General features: G+C 38.7%; 1 protein-coding gene and 1 pseudogene across 1 annotated transcript; both read left to right on the top strand.

Annotated features, from left to right (window-relative positions):
• Window positions 1-464: 464 nt before the first annotated feature.
• Window positions 465-1,668, top strand: LOC142616789 (F-box protein CPR1-like). Its single transcript, XM_075789570.1, has one exon. It carries the CDS (start codon window positions 595-597, stop codon window positions 1,666-1,668), a length of 1,074 nt encoding a protein of 357 aa, XP_075645685.1. The 5' UTR covers window positions 465-594.
• Window positions 1,669-6,539: 4,871 nt separating this feature from the next.
• On the top strand, window positions 6,540-24,336 carry LOC142614664 (putative F-box protein At1g32420; annotated as a pseudogene).
• The last annotated feature ends 3,191 nt before the right edge of the window (window positions 24,337-27,527 follow it).

Raw genomic sequence — 27,527 nt, 5'->3', positions numbered from 1 at the left:
TCTTAACCATCTAAGCATTTTGGGCGTATATATGGCTACCAAATTTAAGGACTTTAGACAAAGAGATTATATATATATATATATATATATATATATATATATATATATATATATATATATATATATATATAAAATATTAATTGACTTACAAGAATCTTCTAAAATATTTTTTTTTTATAACTTTGGAATTATAATTATTAAAGTAATAAACTACAAAATTCTTGAAACAATAAGTGCATGGACACAACAAAATGACGGGTTGCTTTCAAATAATTCGCGAGTGGGATTATCATATTCCAATCTCCTACACCTACGATTCAATTAGATACAAAATATAAAAATATTCTTTCTTTTTGTGTGAGTGATCAGACATCCCTTTTATATATATATATATATATATGATTTTTGGGTTGGCCAAAAAGACAAACATTTTGTTTTGCTGAACTAAAGCAAAAATATAGGGATGAAAGTGACAGTGTCTAGACGAGCTGAGACAGCATAGTTCTCTGAACACTCATCCATCTAGTTTACATCATTCCGAAGTGTTTCACTTTCAACTCTCAAACTTTTCAACTGGGTGAAGAGAAAGAAGAAATGTCAGACTATCTCCCACACGAAGTGGTGCGTGACATCCTGCTCAGTCTACCCGTCAAATCCCCAATCCGATTCAGGTGCGTTTCAAAATCATTTAACTCTCTAATCACAAGCTCTGACTTCATCGATTCACACCTCACTCGATCACATTCACTTCCCTCCAACTCCAACTCCAACAACACACTAATTGTTAGGGACCTTGCTACTAAACCCAATGTAGAGAAGTACAGATTAATTCACAATGACTCATTTGATCGAATTGAACATCTTGAGTTCCCACTAACGACTCGTCGTCGAAGTCGTATTCATAAATGTGAGTTTATCGGTTATGCGAACGGTTTGTTCTGCCTTTATGAAAAAGAGCGATTTATCCTTTGTAATCCCTCTATTAGAAAATGTATTATCCTACCTAAGCATTGCATTAAGATTAAGAGAGATGGTCATGTTCAATGTCATTCAGCATTCGGGTTTGATCCACGGACAAATGATTATAAGGTGGTGATAATTGCACTTCCGTATAATCCGTTTTATATGAAAAAGGAGCCAACTCTGGTTGAGATTTACTCTCTTAGTGAGGGTTCTTGGAAAATGATTGATGCTAGCACCTCTTGTCCACCTAATATTCGTTTTGATGAGCATACATGTCCGGCAGCTTCTTTAAATGGGGCTATCCATTTCACAGTAAAGGTTAAGCCGAATTTGACTGAATTAGCAGTTTTATCGTTTGATTTGAGGGATGAGGTTTTTCATGCGATATCGTTGCCACATGGTACAAGCAGGCGCGGATATATTAATGCTTCAGTATTTAGGGGATTACTTTCCCTAATATGCCGAATGAATACACCCAGCAAATCTTGTTCTATTTGGGTGATGAAAGAGTATGGAGTTGTTGATTCTTGGACTGAACAGTTTACTTTTAATCGCAGTGGAGGATATTCATCAGTAATAGGTCTCCGGAAGAATGGTCATGTATTAATGACGAATATGGAGTCTATGCTACAAAAGGGCCCCCATGTCATCGAAGAAGGAAATATAGAGTTAGACTTATTACCTTCTTACACGCTCTCTTCGTAATTTGTAAAAAATTTTGTAAAATAATTTATATCTCTAGCATTATTCTTCAAACAATGCCATATCTTCAAATTTCATCTCATATACATGCGGATATGTTCATTCAATTTGAGTGCATGTGTCAGGTTTCTATAAAAGAACTTTTAAATTTCAACTAATTTGATAAGTATTTTATTTTAACTAAATTTGAAAAATAAAAATAAAGATACTCATACTCAAACTTTTACTAACCAAACATACCATCTATAAAATTTTATAGTTTATAATGATTTAAGGAAAAGTTACAATTTTCCTCTAATGTCTAGTCATATCATAATTTAGTTTTCTCTAGTCATATAATACCAAAGGTTAAAATATTAAAAATATTATTTTGGTCATTAAAGTTTGTATAAAGTTTCTTTTTCATTCTTATACTTGTTCGTCATTCTTAACCTATTGAAAATATTATACTTTATGTTGTTCAACTTTAAAAAAGTTCTTTCTTCATTCCTAAATTATTGATTTTATTATTTTTTTTGTCTTTGTTTTCATCCCTAAACAAATGAAAAAAGGTCGATAAAAAGTATAAGGATAAAAAATGAGCTTTTTATAGTTTAGGAATAAAAAAATGAAATTCAAATATAAGGGAAACAATATTTTACCCTAACAAAATACAAGATATAATTTTTTATAAATTCTTCTCTTGATATTGTATACTATTTAAAAGAAATAAAAAGTTTAGTATTTAAAGCATCTGATAAACTGCAGTGATATATGTTTTCAAATTGTTGCACATTTTTTGGATTGAGATCTTCTAGAGTTCTTAGATTCTTCTATAAAGTAGATAACTTTAAATATTCACATTTCTTCTAAAATAAATGGTTAAGATACTATCATATCAGCAATCCATTAATACAATTCTAAGTTGGTTAAACTTCTATTTAAATAAGTTTTTATTTTCTTGAGAAACCAAAAAAAAAAAAAATACACTAAAGCAATTCTTCCCATTAATCCGAATGATGCTCAGAAAAAATCATCCAAGATTACTACTCTCCTTAAAATTTTCACTATTTTAACCCACAAATAATAGCATGCAAGAAAAGTCATGACATAAAATTCCAAACTTTGGTAAAAGTTTCCATTTTGCTACTTGTTTTCTTGTAGAAAGAAAAGGCAGCAAAGCAAACGGAAAAAAAAGAAAAAGAAAAAGAAAGATAATTCAAAGAATAAATTTTCCTTTATTTTTTGGATCATCCAAACTTCACCTGGTTCTTTCTTTGAGGGGAAGAAAATATTAATTCTCTACTTAAGGGGAAAAAATTAAAATGAAAAATGGTCAGTAAGAGAGCTTTTGTGCAATTGTTCTTGAGCTCTTTCTTCTCTATCTCTTAGGAAGTCGACTCCATGGGTCATGACCTAAACCTTGGTCCATAAACTCTATCTTGAGCTGTATAGTAAGCCCTCGTTTGGGAGGAGGGAATGAAATGGAATGAAAAGAATAATTTTAGAATATTCTTCTCTTCCCTTATTTGAGAGTTTAAGGTTTTGGTTGGGACTTCATAAGGGAGTGGAATGGAATAGAATGTATTTAAGTAGGAGAAATGAATGGAAAAGAATGGAATGAAATGAAATGAAATTAAGTAATTTTGATTAGATGTTTTAAAATAAAAGAATGGAAATAAATGAAAATGAATAGAATGTAATATTGCAAAGAAAATCAGTAGGCTGAATGCTCCAGACTTCAAAGGTCTAGTAATCATTTGGAAGGTCTGAAAAGGAAAACACATGATCAAAGGTGACCGGGGTGGACCGGTCAAAAACCCTCCGATGCTAAAGTTAGTTTTTTCTCTTAAATTCTAGAATTCCAACTTTTTAGGAGTTGTCTCAAACTTTCCTTCATCTGATGTCAATGAGTGTTTATATAGTCTACTCTTGAAGCAGTTATTTGTCTCATAACTTCCCCTATATTTGAGGAGGTCAGAGGGTTCAAGGTTAACTTCCACAACCGCTATAGGAATTAGAATACGCTATCTTTATCTTCTATAACTGTCGTTGGAAGTTATGCATTGAAGAGGAAGTTATAGTGATAAACCAAGATTTAACTCATGCCTGGAAGTAATAACACGTGGTTCAATTTAGCTTTTGTAGATCAATCTCTGAGATTTTTTCTAAGTGTCAAGGGTCGTCCAAGTGTTTTCCTCATGGACGACCCATACGTCCATGGACGACCATCCTGATAGACATGACTATGCTCATCTTCTTGATATGGACGACTCCTCATGGACGAATTGAAGTTTAAGTTTCAGCTCACTATCAAAATGTAAGTAATTTTGTTTGAGAGTAACATAGAGGGAATGGAATAGAATCATTTTATAACAATATTATTATTAGACCCTTATTTTAAAATAAAAGGTTGAATACATAAGGATATTTTGGGAGTTTTAGTAAAATAATTATTAAATCTAATTTCATTCCCTTTCATTCCTTCCAATTTTGGGAAGAATGAAAATTTGAGGTTGTAAAGGAATAGAGAGGAATGAGTGTTCTCTCCTACCCATTTCATTCCCTCCCACTTAAACTCCCAAACAAGAGAATAAATTTTTCATTCCCTCCATTAAGACTCCCAAACAAGTGAACAAAATAATATTATAAAATTATTCTTTTCATTCATTTCCATTCCATTCCATTCTCTCATCCAAAACAAGGGCTAAGTGAGAGAAAATAAAATGGGTAGAAGGGAACACTCATTTTTCTCTATTCCTTTAAAATCTCAAATTTTCATTTCTTATGAAATTGGGAGGAATGAGAGGGAAGATAATTAGATTTAATAAGTTTTTTATTTATTTATTAAAACTCAAAAAATACCCATATATATTCAACCATATATTTTAAAATAGAGGTCTAATAGTAATATTGTTATAAAATAATTTCATTTCATTTCCTCTATGTTACTCTTAAACAAGATTACTTACATTCCATTCATTTTAATTCCTTTCCATTCCTTTATTTTAAAAAATTTAAACAAAATTACTTAATTCCATTTCATTCATTTATTTTTCATTCATTTCCCTTGCTTAAATACATTCCTTTCCCTTATGATCATTCTATTCCATTTCATTTCATTCCCTTATGAACTCCCAAACGAAGCTTAAGGGTGTTGATGTTGGAATGAATTTGTCGGATTGATGATATATGCGTAAAAATTGGTGGGGGTGTTTTTGCGTTAATATTTAATAGTCTAACTTTAATGGAAATATATTAGTGTTCTTTTTTTTTTTTTTTTAACTGATTTAGGCATGTATTAATAGATTTATGAGGTGGCAGTATCTTGACCATTTATTTTAAAAGAATAGCCAGACTGTAAGAAACTCTACTCGGTAGAGTATCCCAAAACTCTAGAGAATCTGAATCACCAATTTTTATAATCGAAGGTGTTAACCATATTTGATAATCAAATTGATAGAGGATTTAGATGAGAGATTACAAAGGAAGAAGTAATAAAAATGCTTTGTGTTTTCATACTTCAAACTAAATAATTTCAAGTTCATAAAAGTTATTGGCTCTCTCTGTCCGTGTTAACGCACTTTTTTTGTGTGAGAAAAAATTGTAGTATTAATTAGGTCAAAATGCAAAACTCACTTTCTAAGTTTTATCACTTTTCATTTTAGTCATCTATGTTTGCATTATGTCATTTAAGTCCTTTAACTCTCAATCCTCCTCAATTCAGTCGGTCCTCCGTTAATGTTTCGTCCATAACTGACATTAACTTGTCCAAAACGATGTTGTTTTGACCATAATTTAATATTTACTATTTATTTATTTAATTATTTATTTCTTAAATTAAAAAAAAACCCAGAAATTAAAATAGCCTAACCCACCTCATCTGAAGAACATGAACAACACCACCAAAATCCCAAGCCTAACTTGATAAGTGAGAGACTGAGAGGGAGAAAGAGATTGCGAGTTGTTTCTCGGTAACCCAACTCTAGGGTTTCTCGGTGGCTTGGCTACGCTCCAGGAGGTGTATGCAGTGGCTCTACTCCAGGAGGCGTACTCGGCTCTAGTCAACACACCTTTGGGTAAGGGTTTAATTTTCTGGGTTTTCTAGGTTTAGTTTCTTTTGGGTGTTATTTTAATTAACATTTTTTTAATTTAAGAAATAAATAATTAAATTATGGTCAAAATGACGTTGTGTTGGGCAAGTTAACGGTAGATATAGACAGAATGTTAAAGGAGGATTGAATTGAAGGGTATTGAGACTTAAAGGGTTGAAATGATAGAATGCAAATATAAAGGATTGAAATGAAAAGTGGTGAAACTTAGAGCATGAATTTTGCATTTTGGCCTATTAATTATGTTATCTAATAATTTTAACTATTAAACAAAAAATTGTAGATTATGGATCTTTATAACTATTAGCTCACGTGAGTTTTCTTTATTTTATTTTGGGGTAAAATACAAATGACCTTATGGTTTGGGTTCTGTCAACTAAGTCCAAGGTTTTTCAAAACCTGACAAACTTAGGGGGTGTTTGATTTGTATTTTCAAACAATAATTTTCAGTTTTTAAACAACAATACATGTATTTTTATATACTTTTTCACCCACACGTATTTTCACAAATGTTTTCAAATAACAATTTTCAGTTTTTAAATACATGTATCAAACGGGCCCTTAGTCTTTAATATATCAACAACAAAAAAATTTGTAAAATGAAAATTTTTTTTTAGGGTCCAAGTTAGGCTTACTGGTTTTAAATAAAGGTTTTTTTTTTTTTTTTTTTAAATCATATTTTAAAATGAATTTTTTTGGGAGAAGAATTTAAAATGAACTTCAGCTCAAGAATACAAACATGTTTGCCGAACAGTGTCTAAACTAAACTATACTCTCGAGTAGGCAACCTGAGACGGCATATAGTTCTGTGAACACTCGTCCATCTCTGTTTATGCTTACGCCATTCTCAAGTCCTCAAATCTTCGAATTGAAAGAGAAATGTCGGACTATCTCCCAGACGAAGTGGTGCGTGAGATACTGTACAGACTACCCGCGAAATCCCTAATTCGATTCAGGTGCGTTTCAAAATCATGGAACTCTCTAATCACAAGCTCTGCCTTCATCGATTCCCATCTCACTCAATCACTTTCACAATCCTCCAATTCCAACAAATTAATTTTTACGCACTGCGATATTACAACCAAAGTATCGCACTACAAATTCATCCACAATGACTCCTCATTTGATCAGTATCAGAATGTTGAGTTTCCACTAACGAGTGGTTTTCAGTTAATCGGTTCCGTGAATGGGTTGTTCTGCCTTATTCAAGATTAGCAATTCATTCTTTGGAATCCCTGTATTAGAAAATTCATTATCCTTCCCAGGGAGTACAACCATGTTTCATCTCGTTCCGGGTTTGGGTTTGATGCAAGGACCAATGATTATAAGGTGGTGAGGATTGTAATTCCATACGCTCCCAAAGAGGCCAAACCACGTCTGGTTGAGGTTTACTCTCTTAAAGAGGGCTCTTGGAGAAGAAAAGCTGGTGCTGCCGCCTCGCTTTCGTTTGCAGGACTGCCTTTATAAATGGGGCTGTCCATTTTGGGGTGAGAGATTGCGTCAATACCCCTAGATTAAAAGTTTGTCCATCTGTTTTGTCATTTGATTTAAGTGATGAGGTTTTTCACATGATAGCATTGCCAAAATTCGGAGCGAATACTACTTATGATATTTTCGGATTTAGGGGATCACTTTCTGTAGTATATATTGAGCTTATGGACAACAAAGGTTGTTGTTTCATTTGGGTGATGAAAGAATGTGGTGTTGTCAAGTCTTGGACTAAACTGTTCACTATTAATCTCAGTGGAGAAATTAGAAGTGTGTTAGGTTTCCGAAAGAATGGTCATATATTTATGAAAGCAGGCCTAGGAAATAATGCGTGGCTCTCTTCATATGACCCTCAGAGCCAACAACTTAAGAATTTAGGCATTTATGGGTGGCTAAGCAAATATTGTGCTGATTATTATGTGGAGAACCTTGTCTTACTCGACAAACAAAATGGTGAACTTTCCCATTGGGTAGGGAGCAGGAAGAGGAAATTCTGGTAAAAGCTCAATCAACTCAAAATTTCATCATTCACTTTACTCAGTTCTATCTTATTCTTGGTATATACTACATATTGTTGTGTGGCTATAAGTAAACATTAAGTTTCAAACCTCAATATACTGCATCTGGACGTTAATTTGTTCTTGAATGGCTAACAAGACCAGTCAGAATTGTTAAATTCCATTTTGTGGTCGTGGTTGATGATGGGATTAGACATTTGCTAGCAGGAAGCGATAAATATTAATGGAAGATTGATGTCATCATCTTTTTTCTATATGCAGACCTTGTCAAATCTACACCATATTCAATCTAAAAATGTGTTTCCTTTTCATGAGGCTTGCATTTTGACATATTGTCATTGCCTTTTGATACTGTGTTCTGTACATGGCATATTGTTTTGCATTTAATCTAAAATTGTGTTACTATTTCCTTTTCATAAATTTGCGTTGATGCAAAACAATATGTCATGTACATAACACAGTATTAGTAAATGACATGATTTGAGGTATTCTTGGTGGTCGTTTATGAGAGGACATTGCACGCTATATTTAAGTTATATCATTGACTCTGGTTTTAACACTAAGACTATAACAAAATGTCATGACACTACCTGCATTGTAAATGTTTGGCCTAAACCCATACTTTGTAGTCAGAGATAGCCTTCCCTGCCTCTTACAAGTCTTTAGTGGTTCCTGCCAGCAGCGTACAATGATGAAGTTCATGTAACTTTCTAATAAGTGATGTGGGTCTCTTATTAGAAATGACAATTGTAAAATAGTCTGTATCTCTAGCATTATTCCTCAAACAATGTCATATCTCCAAATTTTATCTTATATACACGCAGATATGTTCATTCAATTTGAGTGTGAGATGAAATTTGGAGATAATGGCATTATTAGGATTAGTGTGTTAGTTAGAATTATGGTTTAGTAGTCTATATAAGCACAATATAAACCTATTGGGGGAGGATTATTTTTTATGAATAAACTTTCTCTAGAAATTGTCTTGATGGTTTGGTGTTGACTCCAACCAACCTTATAGGCTAATGTGCAGAGGTTTTCTCTTGTTTTGTGCTGACTACAAGTAGGCTTAGGCGTTGACTCTTAGGCTACCTATCTTTTATATTTCTGCTCCTCAATTTTACTGTTGCATCGTTTGATTTGTTCTGTGTCAAGACATAAAATAACATGGGTAGAATTAATGAATAATGATAAAATTATGTTTAAAAAAAGGCGAGTTCTAAAGGTGGTTCCTATAGTAGCAGTTAAAAAAACAGACTATTAGGGTCCGTTTGGATATAACTTATTGCTGAAAACTGAAAACTGAAAACTGAAAACACTGTAGCAAAATAATTTTTAAATGTGTGAATAGTGCTGTGGGACCTATTTTTAATAAAAAATGGTTAAAAAAATACATGCACAGTACGCGCACTGAGCGCTTGTCCCCTGCAGCAGAGAAAAAAAAAAGAAGAAAGTAAAACGTGGACGCAGCAATAAGCTGGATCCAAACCAGCACTTAGATTATATGTGTAGGCATGGTTTTGTGACGTGTAGACAAAATATTTGAATGCCTAGTAGTGGTTTTTAACGTACGGTTAGTTTCATGGTTCTCACTATTATTACAGCAGAACTCACTCCACTTTACTTCTATTGAAATAACGTTGATCACAATTTATCTCTCCTCTCTCTCTAATATTTGCATTGCATTTGCTTCTTATTGCTTTGCTTTAAATCTGGGTCCCCAAAAGGAAAGATATAGAAGCCAATCCACCACTCTCACTGATCTTGCCTTCTTTAAATTTTGATTTCATCCTGAACTTTCTTTTAAATTTTTTTTTATTGATTTATGCATTATTTTGATTTGCCAATATTTATGATTGGGTTCGATTCTCACCGGCCAATTAGGTTCTGTAGTAGTGGTCATACAAATCAAATCCCCCCTTCCCCAAATCAACTCTCTCTCTCTCTCTCTCTCATTGGATGCTGTCATCCAAGCAACACCGCTGTTGTTGGTCATTGCCAATGGTGCAATCGACCTTCTTTTTCCCCTTTTCACATTGTCTTCTCTCTCTCTAAATTGATTCTCTCTTTCACTACCTTTCTATCACTTGATCATAGCTCTCATTCTCTCTTATATTCCTTTTTTTCTTTTAGTATCTGTTTGGATACTGAGTTTTGCGTCCAGCGTCTGCATTTTTTTTTTTTAGAAGTGCGTTTCTAGCTTTTCCAGTGGGTCCCGTGAACAGTGCACAAACCTCTTTTTTCAACAAAATTTTCATTAAAAATGGGTCTCATTGTACTATTCACACATTTAAAAATTATTTTGCTACAGTGTTTTCAGTTTTTAGTTTATAGTTTTCAGCAAAATAAGCAATATCCAAACACACCCTTAGCGTCTGATATGTACTTGGACCTAAAGCTTTTTTTTTTTTTTTTTTTTTCCAATTTCTCAAGGTCACCACCCCCTAAATCGGATCAAATCAGTGCTGTGGGTCTTCAAGGTGTGGTCAAGAAGGCGCTGCCCTTGGCGGGTGGCGTTGGCATGTAAGTATCTTAGACAATTTAGGGTTTTTTGAGGAATTGGATGTAATGGGTTTTGGCATTGTGTGTTATCCGAGATTATTCTGGGGTGTAATTGTGGTTGTTTGCAATTTTAGACTTTAAATTTTGGGCTCTGGTGGGTTTGGTTGTAAATGTTTTGAATAATGTGAGCCAATATTTGGTTATTTGCAACATCATTTGGTCCTTTTAACTTATATGAATCCGTTCTTTGATATTTTTCTTTGAGTTTGAATCCATTGTTCAGATATTGGTTAATTTATTATTGATTGTAGCTTGTTTTGGATAGAAAACTTCAATTTGGTTGCTTCAATTGCAATTTTGGATGGATTTAGATGATCTATTAGGATAACAAGTTCAAAATCAAGTTTTTGGATGTGTTTTGATTGCATGCTTGGCTTTGTCAATGGACCTGGTAATTTCATGGGCTTTTCATAATATGGAATTATGGATTATATATGCCTCATTGGATATGGTTTTTGTAAGTGCACAATTGCACCTGGCCCCAAGAGCAGTTACGGGCTCAGGCCCAATGAGCCTTAAACAATATGAATTTGTAGAGTGTGGGCTTGAAACCCAGGTTAGAAGTATGTGAGGATTAAATGACAAGCCCAAGATTGCAAACACCTGGAAACAACAAGAAATATTGTAAATCAACCTCCTCGGACGTAAGTCGAGAGTTGTTCTTATATTAACTCCTCCTCTTTTTTTCTTTTCCTTTTGGATTACAAAAAAGTCAGTCCCCCTTTTCTGTTCTAGGTTGCTCCTTAAATACTCTTCTTTTTGATACTTTGTACACGTGTTGCCCTAACTCCCCCTTAGCCTAGATATTTCTTTTCTCAGTGCCTTTGAATAGTAACCAGAAGTTTCCCTTCCACTGTTCAGGTGTCACTTCCCCATTAATGCGGCCAGGGAGGTAGGTGCAGAGTCTTTAATGTGGAGGTGAAAGCCTTTATCTTTGGTACTTCTCTAACATCGGTGCTTCTAGGACATTCAAGGGTTCACCCCCTTTAACCATTGGTCTTGACCATGTCATTCCCTAACCTTTACCAAGAAGTCCCGGGTTCTCCGGTGTCCATCCGAAGGGAAATTCACCCTCGGCTGGATCCTCGGACCCTCGGCGTATGGGCCGACCCGTAGTACTAACAAGTTCTAAACCCAGGAGCAAGTCGGCCTTCTTTAGCATGGCCCAACGGCCCATATTCCCATCAGGGTCTTTTTACTCCCCACAATAGCCCCTCAAAACTCTAATTTTCAACGTCCGAGGAGAAAAATAGGGTTTTGATCTGATGAGAACCTGCTCCACACACTTTGTGAATGATTGCACGTGTAGAAATTGTTTCGCGTCCCAGAAGATGCCACTTGGCGGTTTTATTTTCAAAAACGCGCGCATTTATTACTGTAAGCTACACTTTGTCCCCCACGTTCAACGGCGAGATGGGGATCCAACGGTCCTCGTTACTCCACGAAAATTTGGGCGGGACGAATATAATTTCGAGGCCACTTTTCAGCACGTCGTGACGCTTCGGGAACCTGCGCCTTCATTTAATTCCGCAGGGGCTAATCCCATCAAAACATCAGCAATCATACTTTACCTGCAAAAAAACCGTGGAAATTTGCACACCTTCAACTTTGTAAGTTCTTGCTCTCTCTATTCTTAACCTTTTCTCCTCGGATATAGTCCTCGGCTATCCTCGTAGATATTCTCCCCTTTAGAGTTCAGCCTTTCGTTCCTTTCTGATGGGTAGGTTTAAGTGTCTAGTTGATACCGCCACTGGAATGGAAGGCTTCAGAGCCAAGTATCACATTCCCGGCGATGTAGGGTTGAAATATTGCCCGGCAGAAGCCGTGGCCGGTTCTAGAAAAGAGGGAGAGGTTATCATCCCAATGATAGCCTTTATAGAGGGTGGGATGACCCTCCCAATGAAACCTGTAACCAGGGAGTACCTTCGCAACCACCGGTTGTGTCCCGATCAATGCCTCCCAAACGTTTTTAGAGTGTTGGGCTGTGTCGATGCTCTAAACGAGCAAATGGGTCTAAACCTCACCTGGCACGAAGTCGTCTTTCTGTACGAGTCCCATAAACTCTCCAAAGTAGGTTACTATATTAAATCCCGTTCCAGCGTCGTTAGGCTAATCTCCTGTCTGCCCAAATCCAACAAAGGCATGAAGGATGACTACCTGATCGTTTCTGGGAACTGGCACGACGGCCTCCACTGCCCAGTTGAGTGGGGAGATCCAGGTGCGACACCTTAGGATTAACCTTCCCCCCCGCACAAACTCCTCTAACACTCACACAAATGCGTATTCACATTTACTTAGGTTTATTATATGTTGTGTGAATCTGACCATGTTCGTTTGATTTGGTGTCTTCTTTTGCAGATAAGCAACACGTGCGCCCACGCTTAAGCCACTGCAACGTTGCAGATCTTAACCGAGTACTGCGCTCCGAGGTGTTTGTCAGCGAGGACCTACAACTCAGAGCCGCTCATCTGATTCTAGGGTACGATCCCATCTCCTCGGACTTCCAAGAGATAGAAAACGCCATAGTAGCGGGTGACCGAAGGTGAAAGAAGATCAACGTAGCCCGGCCCAACTTTTTGGACGACCACGATCTCCCTGACGCCCCTCACACCGTACTGCATCTACAACCGATTGCTGCGGTCCCTCTAGCTACACACTCCCAGGCGATTGTTGTCCCAGAGGAGCAAGTGTCTTCTTCAAACACGCTAGACGAGGAGATAGAACAGTTCCAATTCGAAGATACCGAAAGACCTCGAGGGAACCAGTTCGTTGTACTCTCTGACGAGGAAGAAGAAGCCACTGAGGCCTCTGGAATTTCAGGGTTTGTAGTTGCCCAACCGGAAGACGAAGTCGAGGAAGACATGGATAGGATGCAAGATCTCCTAATCAAGAGAGGTGCGAAGGTCGCCGAGAAAAAGACGGGGGCGTCCCAAGCTCTTCAATCTTTGCCACCTCCCCCTCCTCCAGCCGAGCCAAAACTTCCAGCCGAGGATCCCAAAAAGAAGAGAAAGGGGGAGGCCGAGGGGACAATCGGCAAGGACCCCAAGAAGCCACGACAACAACTCCCAGCGGTTCAGCAGCAGAAGCTGGATAAAGGCAAGGGTAGGGCCCGCTCGGTTGAAAGCGGGGAAATCAGGAACGTGGCCGAAGTGCGCCGAGCACCGACCACGTGGTCCCCCGACCTAAGATTGGACGGTGCACCCATCTCCTGCCAATCCAGTATAAGGGCGGTTCAACAAGGCCATGCCCACCACTTGGCCGAAGTGTTGGAGCGCCCTCTTTTGCTGCCCAAGGACATGGAAACCTTGGAAAAAATGAGCCAGCCACAACTATTCCTCTCTTTAAAAAGAGACTTAGCGCTGGTAAGTTTACCACTTTTTTTTAGGAAGATTCCATTTTTAATAATATTCATAAGTTTTTTACTATTCCTGATTCCCTCATACTCTGTTACAGGCCATTCAGGAAGTCTTTGTAGCCGAGAAGTTCATAGAAGACACTCGGAAGAAGGCCAGAACCGAGCAGGAAATTAGGATGGAGACTGAGAAGTCCTTGGGCACAGCCCTTGCTGAAAATGAGAAGCTTACTTCGGAGGTGGCTGAGCTGAGGAGAGAGAAAAATGGGGTCGAGTCAAACTTGAAGACTATGAAGACCCAGATATAAGGGCAGCGCAAGCTCCTTCGCGAAAGAGATGAAAAGCTCTCCCAAGCCCAAAGGGAGCGCTCGGATCTGGAAAAGGAACTTGCGCTAATGAAGGAAGAAGCCAGCTCATTCCAACGCTCTTTAGAGGCTGCCAAGCAGACGAGCTACGAGGAAGGGGTAGCAACAACCGAGGAGCAGCTGACAGAGGCCTTCGCGGCTTTATGCCGGGAGTACTGTCAGAAAGTCTGGGGGGAAGCCTTAAACGTAGCTGGAGTTCCTCTGTCCTCGGACCTGAGGAAATCCGAGAACGTTTGGCTTCCCCTGGAGATACAGGAGATTGAAGAGGCTCCTGCTGCTACTCCTACCCCTGAGTCAACTCTCCCTGCTCTGCCTCCGGTGGTCCCACAGCAAATTCCTGATCCTACAGAACCTTCAGGTTCCAACAAAGAGAAGGAAGGAGGAGGGGATGCAGAGAAGGACTTGAGCCAGATAGCGGAACCCAACGTCCTTCCAACGAAGACAGCTGATAAAGGAAAGCAAGTCTTGACGCCCTTTGAGCTAGAGTTGAGAAAGACCGAGGCCACCAGTACCTCTCAGCAAGACCCCCCTCCAAAGGCTTAGGACCTAGCTTAGGACTTCTCTTTTTCCATGTTTGAATTAAATATGTAATACATATTTGAATGATTAATGAAAAACAATTTCATTTGATTCTCACCTATGTTACATCCGTTTTAATTTACTCTTTTTGTATTTGTTATAAAGATTGCCATTAGTACATAGTCAAAAGGGATAGAACAAACAAATCTAACTCCAACTATCGCACAATCATAACCTCCACGTAGTCATTCGCATGTTTTAGCATTAAAAATTTAACAGCAGATGACACGGTTGAGATATTTTAAACAATGCCTTGATAAAAAGAAACCTCATATAACGGTTAAATCCTTATAATGTGTGGTATTGTGTTTAGTAGGATGTAAGATCCGAGGACCATTCCTTACCTGACTTTGCTTAACGCTTAAAGATATAAAACTTAAGATCTGAATTAATGACCAGTAAGGCACTAATTTCCAGACGCAATAAGAAATTAACTCTAACCAAGCTGGAGGTCCGAGGACCGGACTTAATCAATTTTCCATTTGATTTTTTTAGACCATTAACTTCAAATGTTAAATTTTCCCAAAGTAGGAGGTCCGAGGACCCGGCATAACTAAGGTTCTGTTTAATTCTTAAGAACAATAGCTTCAAATGTTAATTTTCCCAAAGTAGGAGGCCGAAGGACCCGACATAACTAAGGTTCTGTTTAACAAATGATAAGATATCAATTTCCACAAGGCTAGTGGTCCGAGGACTACACTTAACCAAGTTTCTGTTTGATTTTTAAGGATTGTAACTTCAAATGTTAATTTTCCCAAAGTAGGAGGTCCGAAGACCCGACATAACTAAGGTTCTGTTTAACAAATGATAAGACATCAATTTCCACCAGGTTTGTGGTCCGAGGACTACACTTAACCAAGTTTCTGTTTGATTCTTAAAGATTGTAACTTCAAATGTTAATTTTCCCAAAGTAGGAGGTCCGAAGACCCGACATAACTAAGGTTCTGTTTAACAAATGATAAGACATCAATTTCCACCAGGTTTGTGGTCCGAGGACTACACTTAACCAAGTTTCTGTTTGATTCTTAAAGATTGTAACTTCAAATGTTAATTTTCCCAAAGTAGGAGGTCCGAAGACCCGACATAACTAAGGTTCTGTTTAACAAATGATAAGACATCAATTTCCACTAGGTTTGTGGTCCGAGGACTGTACTTAACCAAGTTTCTGTTTGATTCTTAAGGATTGTAACTTCAAATGTTAATTTTCTCAAAGTAGGAGGTCCGAAGACCCGACATAACTAAGGTTCTGTTTAACAAATGATAAGACATCAATTTCCACCAGGTTTGTGGTCCGAGGACTGTACTTAACCAAGTTTCTGTTTGATTCTTAAGGATTGTAACTTCAAATGTTAATTTTCCCAAAGTAGGAGGTCCGAAGACCCGACATAACTAAGGTTCTGTTTAACAAATGATAAGACATCAATTTCCACCAGGTTTGTGGTCCGAGGACTGTACTTAACCAAGTTTCTGTTTGATTCTTAAGGATTGTAACTTCAAATGTTAATTTTCCCAAAGTAGGAGGTCCGAAGACCCGACATAACTAAAGTTCTGTTTAACAAATGATAAGACATCAATTTCCACCAGGTTTGTGGTCCGAGGACTGTACTTAACCAAGTTTCTGTTTGATTCTTAAGGATTGTAACTTCAAATGTTAATTTTCTCAAAGTAGGAGGTCCGAAGACCCGACATAACTAAGGTTCTGTTTAGCAAATGATAAGACATCAATTTCCACCAGGTTTGTGGTCCGAGGACTGTACTTAACCAAGTTTCTGTTTGATTCTTAAGAACAATAGCTTCAAGTGTCAAAGAAACTCATAACTTTAATATGTTCACTGACAAAAGCACATTTTATTAATAATAATACCTTCTAAGATTATTTACATTCCATGGGCGTGGTACAATTTTTTCATCTAGGTCAGCTAGCCGATATGACCCTATGCCGGCTACTGAAACAATGCGATAGGGGCCTTCCCAGTTGGGTCCTAGCTTACCCCAAGCTGGGTTCTTAGAGGTGCCCACAACTTTTCTTAGTACGAGATCACCAGGTGCCAGGGGCCTTAGCTTCACGTGGGCATCATATCCCCGTTTTAGCTTCTGTTGATAATAAGCCATTTGGACCATAGCTGCCTCGCGCCGTTCCTCAAGAAAATCTAGGCCTTTCTCCAGGAGTCCCGCGTTATTCTCTGGATTAAAAGAGCTCGTCTTTAGGGTAGGAAACTAGATTCCAGAGGTATCACCGCCTCGGCTCCATAAGTCATAGAGAATGGCGTTTCTCCAGTGGACCTGCGCGGTGTGGTCCGATACGTCCACAGAACATGAGGGAGCTCTTCTACCCATCTACCTTTCGCATCGTCCAACCTTTTCTTCAGCCCACTGACAATGACCTTATTAACAGCCTCGGCTTGCCCATTTCCTTGAGGATAAGCTGGGGTGGAATATCTATTTATGATACCCATGTCACCACAATACTTCCTAAAAGCCTTACTGTCGAACTGAACACCATTGTCCGAGATGAGTGTGTGTGGTATACCGAATCTAGTGACGATGTTTTTCCAGACAAACTTTTTGGAGTCAACATCTCTAATATTTGCTAAGGGCTCGGCCTCAACTCATTTAGTGAAATAGTCTGTTCCCACGAGAAGCCATCTTTTGTTACCAGTTGCCCTCGGAAATGGCCCAACTATGTCTAGTCCCCACTGTGCGAAGGGCCAAGGACTGGAAAGGGGGTTAAGAACTCCTCCAGGTTGATGAATATTAGGGGCGAACCTCTGACACTGATCACATTTCCTGGCATAATCTTGAGCCTCCCTTTGCATATTGGGCCACCAATAACCCTGAGTCAGAGCTCTGTGGGCTAAGGATCTTCCCCCAGTGTGGCTACCACAAATCCCTTCATGCAGTTCTTCTAGAAGCCCTTCCGTTGAGTCAGGGTGTACACACAACAAGTACGGTCCTGAAAAGGATCGTTTGTATAGTTTCTGGTCCTCGGACAACCAGAAACGTGGCGCTCTTCGACGTATCTTATCTGCTTCAGATTTTTCCTCAGGAAGGACATCATTCCTAAGAAAAGATACGACTGGATCCATCCAACTAGGTCCTGACCTTATTAGATGGATGCAAGGCGCATTGGCACTGACAAGAGAGGGTTCTAGCAAATCCTCGATGAGGATAACCCTAGGTAAACCTTGAGCCGAGGACGTTGCCAGCGTGGCTAAGGAGTCTGCATGGGTGTTTCCGCTCCGAGAGATATGAGTTAAGGCGAAGGAGTCAAATTCAGTTTGCTGGCGCTTGATCTGGGCCAAATATTCCTGCATCCTTGGATCTCTAGCCTCCATGGTCCCTGTGACCTGGCCGACCACCAGTTGAGAGTCCGAGAAGACATGGATTTCCTTTCCGCCCATGCTATGCACCATTTTCATGCCTACCAAGACCGCTTCGTATTCGGCCTCATTATTAGTGGCCGAAAATGCCAATCTCAAAGACTTTTCGAAAACGATTCCCTCGGGGGACGTCAGGACAAGTCCAACACCTGACCCTCTCGGATTGGCTGCCCTATCCACATATACTTCCCAAATCGGAGATACCGCAACTGTGATCACACCAACTGATTTTTCACCCATGTGGGCCTCTTTTAAAGTTTCTTCCAGCAATGGCTCGGCAAATTCTGCCACCAAGTCAGCGAGGACCTGGCCCTTCACCGAGGTGCGAGGCTTGTATTTAACATCAAAAGCCCCCAGGATGGTCCCCCACTTTGCTATCCTTCCTGAGTAGTCGGCGCTACGCAGCACTGCCTTGAGGGGCAATTGGGTCAGAACAATCACTGTGTGGGACTGAAAATAATGGGGAAGCTTTCGCGTGGCATGAACCACGGCCAGGAGCGCTTTCTCTAAGGGTTGATAACGCACCTCGGCATCACCTAAAGACTTACTAACTTAATATACCGGTCTCTGCACCCCATTGTCATCTGTTATCAGGACCAGGCTAACCGCGTGGATGGCCACTGCCAGATAAGCAAACAAAATTTCATGTGCCTCCGGACGAGACAAAACGGGTGGCCGAGAAAGATATTGCTTGAGCTGTTGGAAAGCTAATTCGCAGTCCTCGGTCCATTGAAACCCTTTCCACTTATTCAACAGTTGGAAGAAAGGTCGACACCGGTCAGCTGACCGAGATATGAACCTATTCAAGGCGGCAATCATTCCCGTTAACTTTTGAATTTCTTTTGGATTCCGAGGAGGCTGTAAGTCCTGAATAGCCTTGACCTACACCGGATTTACCTCTATGCCTCTATGAGTAATCATGTATCCCAAGAATTTTCCAGACCCCACGCCAAAAGAGCACTTTGAGGCGTTGAGGCGCAACCTGTACTTTCTCAATATCTGAAAAGTGTCGGCCAAATCCTTCACGTGTGAGGGTATTATTTTGCTTTTCACCACCATATCATCCACATACACTTCAATGGTTTTCCCCATTTGTTGTTCGAACATTCTGGTCATCATCCTTTGATAGGTAGCCCCAACATTCTTTAAGCCGAATGGCATGACCTTATAATGATAATTCCCCATCGGTGTAATGAAGGCAGTCTTCTCCTGATCCTCTAATGCCAAGGGAATCTGGTGGTAACCCTGGAAGGCGTCCAAAAAACTCATCCGAGGATGTCCGACGGTGGCATCCACCAGTTGGTCAATACGTGGCATTGGGAACGAATCTTTAGGACAGGCCTTGTTCAGATCAGTAAAGTCCACGCATACTCTCCATTTGCCGTTCTTCTTTTTAACAACAACGGTATGAGCCAACCATTCGGGGTAGAAAACTTCTTTGATAGCCCTCGCCCTTTTGAGTTTAAGAACCTCTTCCTTCACAGCCTCAGAATGTTCTCTGGAAGATCGCCGAGGTGGCTGTCTCCTCGGAACAATAGCTGGGTTGACATTTAAGTGATGACAAATGAAGCCCGGATCCACGCCTGGAGCTTCATAAGGATCCCACGCAAAAATATCAACATTGTCCTTCAAGAATTCTAACAATTCCATCTTCTCCTGGTGTGGCAAAAGTACACCTACTTGGAAGAACCTCTCTGGGTCATCGGCTACTGGAAACTTCTCTAACTCCTCGTAATGTGTCTCATCTCCTGTCACCATTCCAGATGAATCAGGAGCCGTTAACTGCTATAAATCTTTGGTAATTAAAGCCGAAGACTTGGCTTCTGTCTGATGTAGTACCGCAGCCGATATGCACTGCCTGGCTAGCAATTGGCTGCCGAGGATTTCCTCAACACATTCCCCCGAGGGGAATTTGACTTTAACGTGCAAGGTAGAGGAAACAGCCCCAAGCGCGTGCAACCAGGGCCTGGCAAGGATGGCTGTATATGGAGAGTACGCGTCAACCACAATGAAATCCACCTAAACCGTTTCTGATCCGGATTGAACGGGCAAACGGATCTGTCCCTTCGGCACAACGGCTCTCCCTTCAAAGCTTATAAGCGGCGAGTCGTAAGGAGTTAGATCTTCCAACTCCAACTCCAACTTTAGCCCCTTAAATAGATCAGGGTACATGATATCTGCACCGCTGCCCTGATCTATTAGCACCCTCCTCACATCATAGTTCCCTATCCTGAGGGTGACCACAAGAGCATCGTCATGGGGCTGGATAGTCCCTACCTTATCCTCCTCGGAGAAACCTAAGACGGGCAAAGTGCCCTTCAACCTCTTCGGCCTGCTGCCCGCATCCTCGGCCTGAGAATTGGAAACCGCCATCACCCTAGTGGGACCTGATCCAGTCCTACCAGGTGCAGCGAAGATAACATTAATTGTTCCCAATGCTGGCCGAGATGGATTATTCCTCTGGTTGTTTGAGCCAACTTGACTGACCTGTCCAGTGGGCTGACACAAGTGCTGCTTTAACTTTCCCTCACTAACGAGCTGCTCTAAATGGTTCCAAAGGGTCCGACAGTTCTCGGTAGTGTGGCCCACATCCTGATGGTACTGACAAAAAAGGTTCCGATTCCTCTTCGCAGGGTCCCCTGACATCTTACCAGGCCATTTAAAAAAGGGCTCCTTACGAACTTTCTCCAGCAACTGATGTACTGGCTCTCGGAACACAGTGCTCACGGCCTGAGGTGCTGCCGAGCCGGACTGCCCAACGTAATCTCTCCTCGGCTTGTTATTGTGGTACCTGTCCGACCTGAAATCCCTTCTCTCCTGCGGGATAACCTTCTCCTTACCCTTTCCTTGCTGCTGGTCTTCCTCCACCCTCTTGTACTCGTCAATACGATCCATGAGACGACGTACGCTGCGAACAGGTTTTTTGGTCAAAGACTTTCTCAAGTCATGATCAGTAGGAAGACCCACTTTAAAGGTATTGAGCGCAACCTCATCAAAGTCGCCATCTATTTCATTAAACATCTCCCAATAACGGTCGGAGTATGCTTTCAACGTCTCCCCTTCCCTCATGGTCATGGATAACAACGAGTCCAATGGCCGAGGTACTCTGCTACACGTAATGAACCGTGAAGCGAATGCTCTAGTAAGCTCCCCAAATGAACCTATAGACCCCGATTTAAGGCCGTTGAACCACCTCATAGCAACAGGTCCCAGGCTGGAGGGGAAAACTTTACACATCAGAGTCTCGTTGTGAGAGTGCACTGCCATCCTCTGGTTGAAGTGACTCACGTGCTCCACCGGATCAGTCCGGCCATTATAGATGGTAAAAGTGGGTTGGGTAAACCTTCTGGGAAGCCTTCCTTTCTCAATCCTCCGTGTAAATGGAGATTTGGAGAGTTGGTGCAACGCCCTACTCATAGTATCGTTGCCTAAGCCCCTAGAACGAAGCTTCCTACGTCGGTGGGTTGGCTGGTCGTCCTCCTCACTGGAGGACGTTGCACTAGTGGGAGAGCGCGACCTTGAGCCGTAGCCACCTCCCCTATCCTTCTCTGAGGAAGAATTAGATGAGGACGGTGAAAACCTACGCTTGGCACGACGTAACTTTCTCTTCAAACGATTAATTTCCTTCTGCAGGGATTTAGAACCCTCATCGTGGGTGGTGCTACCCCCCTCATGAATATGGCTAGCGCCTGGGTATTCCGTATGGACACTTCCCTCACGATCCCTTCGACGTTCAAGACGTTCGAAATGATCTTCCGGTTGTGATCCTTGTGATTCTGCATGGTGAGAACCTATGCCTGCCATAATATCCCTACCTCTTCTAGACTAGATTCCCCACAGACGGCGCCAATTGTAAGTGCACAATTGCACCTAGCCCCAAGAGCAGTTACGGGCTCAGGCCCAATGAGCCTTAAACAATATGAATTTGTAGAGTGTGAGCTTGAAACCCAGGTTAGAAGTATGTGAGGATTAAATGACAAGCCCAAGATTGCAAACACCTGGAAACAACAAGAAATATTGTAAATCAACCTCCTCGGACGTAAGCCGAGAGTTGTTCTTATATTAACTCCTCCTCTTTTTTTCTTTTCCTTTTGGATTACAAAAAAGTCAGTCCCCCTTTTCTGTTCTAGGTTGCTCCTTAAATACTCTTCTTTTTGATACTTTGTACACGTGTTGCCCTAACTCCCCCTTAGCCTAGATATTTCTTTTCTCAGTGCCTTTGAATAGTAACCAGAAGTTTCCCTTCCACTGTTCAGGTGTCACTTCCCCATTAATGCGGCCAGGGAGGTAGGTGCAGAGTCTTTAATGTGGAGGTGAAAGCCTTTATCTTTGGTACTTCTCTAACATCGGTGCTTCTAGGACATTCAAGGGTTCACCCCCCTTTAACCATTGGTCTTGACCATGTCATTCCCTAACCTTTACTAAGAAGTCCCGGGTTCTCCGGTGTCCATCCGAAGGGAAATTCACCCTCGGCTGGATCCTCGGACCCTCGGCGTATGGGCCGACCCGTAGTACTAACAAGTTCTAAACCCAGGAGCAGGTCGGCCTTCTTTAGCATGGCCCAACGGCCCATATTCCCATCAGGGTCTTTTTACTCCCCACAGTTTTTATATGGTATGGTTAGGCATGATTTTCTCTTTCTCAAGGTCACTGTCCCCTCAACCATTTCATGAGTGATTGTCTAGTTGGTCAAGTAATAATTCCCATTTTATGGTGTACAGTTAGAGTTAAACTGGTATAGAAAAAAAAAAGGGGGGGGGGGGGAGTGGTGAAGTGTATGCTTTTCCTTTTCTCTTGTAGTTTTTTCTTTTGCTAACATCTAGTGTATTTGAAATATTCTTTGATTGTTTTGTTGTGTTGCTTATGTGCTCTATAGTTTATTTTCTATTCCTATATCAAGTATTACTTGGCATTTTGTTGTGGATTACAGATTATGTTCAGTTTTTCTACTTGGCTCTTTGTTGGGTTTTTGATTATGTGTGGGATTGTTATTCAATTTTACAAGTTCATTATACTGTGGCGACAAAGTGGAGAATTAATATGCTCTGTTTGTTTCAATAATGATGTTTTCTAGAAAATGAATTATTTTCTAAAAAACATTTTCTAAAAAACTATCTCATTTTCCAATGTTTGGTAGCAACTTTAAATAAGTTGAAAAACAACCTCTTAACTTCCCTTATTTAGCTTGCTGTGAGATAGAGTTGTTTTCCAAAAAAATTTAATGGAAAACAATCTCTAAAAATAAGCCATACTTTTTATATTGACCAAAGATAGTTTTCCTTTGACTCATATTTTTTTATGCTACCAAACATTGGAAAATAAGGAAAACTATCTTAATACAAGGTTTTCCATTGAAACAAACGGAGCGTTAACATCTTTCATTTTGAAGTTCATTTGCTGCTGAATTGTTTTAGAGGGAATGTGGTATTTTTTTTTTCTTTTTTTTTTTGAAGGCTAATGACACCATTCATATTTTGAATGTAGGTAATGCACTGTATGATTAGTTTGACTTTGGGCCACTCCTCATCTTAATGGTTGATCAATTGAAAGGGAATTATAAAGAAGTGACCATATTTTTAGTATCTCACAATTAGCATAGTGGATAATTAGTATTTCATTAAAATTGGTAAATAATGAATATCATATAATAAATTTGTCTTACTATATATATGTTCAGTTTTAAAATAAATAATAAATATGTTTGCTTAATAAATGAGGGATGATTAATTATGTCTCACGGTAATAAATTTATTTTACATTAATAATATGCTTAGTTATTAAATGTCTTGAGTTAAATATTATATATCTTACAACGCATTTATCTTATCATAGGGTGGAATCAGAGGATGAGAGAGTAAGAGATAAAGAAACAATCCGCAAGCTCAAAAAGGCAATGGTAGAGTCATCAACAGGAAGAGAGAGTCAGAGATAAAGAAACAATCTGCAAGCTCAAAAAGGCAATGGTAGATCAACAGGAAAAGAGAGTCAGAGATAAAGAAACAATCTGCAAGCTCAAAAAGGCAATGGTACATCAACAGGAAGAAATAGCCGCTTTAAAAATAGAAATGACCTCTTTAAAATCGCAAATGGCCACTTTAAAATCACTGTCCTTATTGGTTCAACAATGGAGTAACCAGGTTATGACTACATTATGCTTTTACATTATATATATATATATATATATATATATATATATATATATATATATATATATATATAATCCTTTTTTCCTCACTTTTTTCATAATATTAAGTAATGGAGCTATTCATTTATTGGTCATTTTAGGTTGAGAACACTTCTAGCGGCGTTGGAGATGTTGGTTCATAACTTGGATAAAAATCTTCTTCAACGTGCTAAGAGTTGCCACCTCGTGGTAATATGTCATTATACTTGGAAAATGTTGGACTTGTTTGATAGTAATGAGATATACAATTTATAAAGTTGGACTTGTTTGACAGTGATAAAATATGCAATTAATTTATATGAGAAGATTGCTTATTATTGTGTTGTTCAAATTATGTTTGGAATTATATTATTTTTCTAGATAAAATACTAATAAATTTATCCTTGTGTTGTAGGTACAAAAATCACTCATTGTGGAGCAATTTATATTTTGTAATGCAACTTTCATATTTGTATTACATGTAGTTTAATGACTTGTGATCATGTTATTGAAAAGTAAGAGGATAGAAAAGTAAGAGAAACGAAAGATTTGTAATTTCTTTGATGTGTGTTTGGTTGGAGTAGGAAAGTAGAATGGTAGAAAATGAATATGGATATGCTTTGTTTGGTTGAGATAAAAAAAAATGTTAGGAAAAAAAAATGATAATTTGTAGTAATTATTGTTATATTGACATGGACAAGTTAAGTGACTTGTGGCCACCACGATGACTTAAGGGCTGTTTGGTTTTTAAAATTTCATCACTCAATTTTCGTCACTCATCATTTATCACTCATCACTTAAAATACCACAATTTCCTAAATCCCACCCGTTTGGCACATATTTCCATCTTCTCATCACTCAATTTTTTCTATTTTTTATAGGACCCATACTTGAGCACCGTGTTAGGCATTCTTGTTAGCCTACCCGCCTCACACTATTTCATCATTTCATATCACTCACGTTTCATTTCCTTTTCCCTTCAGTCCCCAATACTCTCCCAAAACCAGAGACTTCAACCAGCGGCTGATATTAGAAGCTCGAACCTGCGATGATCTCCACCATCACCATCGACAGCACCATTTATGACTTGGTGCAACTTTTACTCTCTTTTTTTTTTTTTTTTTTCTTCAACCCCCAATACCCACAACAACCACTTCGATTCTGAGCTTGAAGCACAAACCCAAAAAATTCATTAGCATCCTTGAAGCACCCAGAAAATTCACAAACCCACAACAACTAATTCGTTGCCCCAATCGTTGATCCAAATCGTTCTTTTGGTCTCTCTCCATCTGGGTTTTGTTTTCCAAGAACACCACCAAACCAAACCCATCTCCAATCTGAGACCACCCACTAGAACGCCCAATTAAAGAAATCACTCAAATTTGAGACAACCCAAATCGAAAAGAAAAACCTAGATCGGGAATGTGAAATAACCATGCTTCTCGATCAGCTAGAGAAGGCAAATCGGTGGGTATGGTATGGGAGACAGATCGGTGTGCTTAGAAGCTAGATCAAAGACGTGTTTATGGGTTTGATTTTTTGGGTTTGAGAAATCGGTACCCATGTGTTTTTTTTTTTTTTTTGGATAAAGTTACCCATGTGTTTCTGTGAAGAAGAAAAGAAAAAAAAAAAATGAAGAAGAAAAAAAATGGTCATTGGAGCGAGTCTGTGAAAAAGAAAGAAAGAAGGAAAAAGAAAGAAGAAGAAAACATGAAATCCAAAAAAGCCATTGAGTTGAGTGAGTTTGTGAAGAAGAAAGGAGAGAAAAAAATAAAAAATAAAATAAAAAAAAGGATGTGACTTCTCTGATCGTGGGTCCCAGCAGTGTGTGTTTATTTACCAAAATGCCATGAAAACTTTGTTTCCATAACTCAAAAACATCTAAAATGTGTTTTCAGTTTTCATAACTCATCACTCAAAAATCAAAGAATTAAGTGATGAAAGAAAACAAAAACTGGTAACACATCCAAACACACTACTCAGCCGTAGGACCCACCAATTTTGAGTTATAAGTGATAGAAACTGAAAATCCAAACAGCCTCTTATAATTGCAACATGCTATTGACATGGAACCAAAACAAAACCAAAAAAAAAAAAAAAGGAATAATATTGCCACTTTTTTTTATACTTGAATTTGTTGAATAATTCTCTAATCTAATGTTGGGACAATACAAGGATTTAAATAGGAAGAAAATGGGTAATGGGTCAAAGTTTAAGGATCGATTTGGATTATTTTACATTACAAATTTTAAAGGCTTTGATTGCTACTTTTGAAACTCTAGGAACAAATTGAAAAATGGGAAAAACTTTAAGGAGCAAAAGTGGTGATTGGCCATAAATAAGTATTGTTTTGTTTAGCTGAATATATGACTTACAGACTTTTTATCTTCATCACTCTATTGATTTACTTTGGTTGTGTGTTGATATGGAAAGGATATTGATGTTAGTGGGGAAGGGAGGGTAAATTGGACACCTACTTCTAAAATAATTTTTATGGCCTTCCAATGGAAATTTATTAGAGTTTTGTGGATAGAATTTTGGAATAGATTTGTGTATAGAATAGGATTTTTATTTTACATTATTTGATTGTTACATGGTCTGGTTGCTATAGGGAGAAAACCAGATCTATGGTAATTGGTTTTCTATAGAAGGAAGATGATGAAAGTAAGCAATCACAATTTATGTTTCTTTTAGGCAATTGGACTTAATAAAAGAAAGGTAAACACACCCTCAAAACGAAGAACCAAAGCTGTTGGACTTTTTCATTCAACTCCTAGGTGGATTGGAATTATATGCCAAAGATGAAAGCAATTTAGAGTATGTTTTTATATAATACTAAATAATAAAAAAGTGGAAATAAAAATGCTGGAACTACTACAACCAAATAGGAAAGGAAGTACAATTTTTGAGACTCATGGCCACCAATAGTGCATTTCAGTGGCTAAAGAAATCACCAAATTAGTAAATTACCATTGACTCCGAATTAATTTTTTGTTGTTTATTTTTACAAGCATAAAATTCTTGAAAGCAAAACCAATTGCATATAATCATAAAAAACATAATAATACTTCATATCACGTACAATTTTAGGTCCTCTCATTCACGTCCATAAAACCTTCGCTTAACTTTTTAATTTTCAAATGATGTAGGTCTCCTATGTTCTTTGGAAAAGCTGAAAGAAGCATTTCTGTTTGGCAAAAATTCGAAATATATGCATTTCAAATGTATGTACAAGCACAACACTATATGATATACCCCTTAGAGATACATAGTTTGACACTTTCGATTTCCTGTAGATAGAATTGTTTATACACAATTGTTACTTTCTATCTAGGAAGCACGGATACAGACATAGGTTTGGGTA

The sequence above is a fragment of the Castanea sativa genome, chromosome 11 (genome assembly GCF_040712315.1).
Source record: "Castanea sativa cultivar Marrone di Chiusa Pesio chromosome 11, ASM4071231v1".
In the NCBI taxonomy this organism is placed as follows: Eukaryota; Viridiplantae; Streptophyta; class Magnoliopsida; order Fagales; family Fagaceae; genus Castanea; species Castanea sativa.
This window is presented reverse-complemented; position numbering and strand designations above follow the sequence as displayed.

What these genes read in the sequence shown, in the direction of transcription:
- LOC142616789 (XM_075789570.1), top strand. Translation starts at nt 595, where the DNA reads ATGTCAGACTATCTCCCACACGAAGTGGTGCGTGACATCCTGCTCAGT.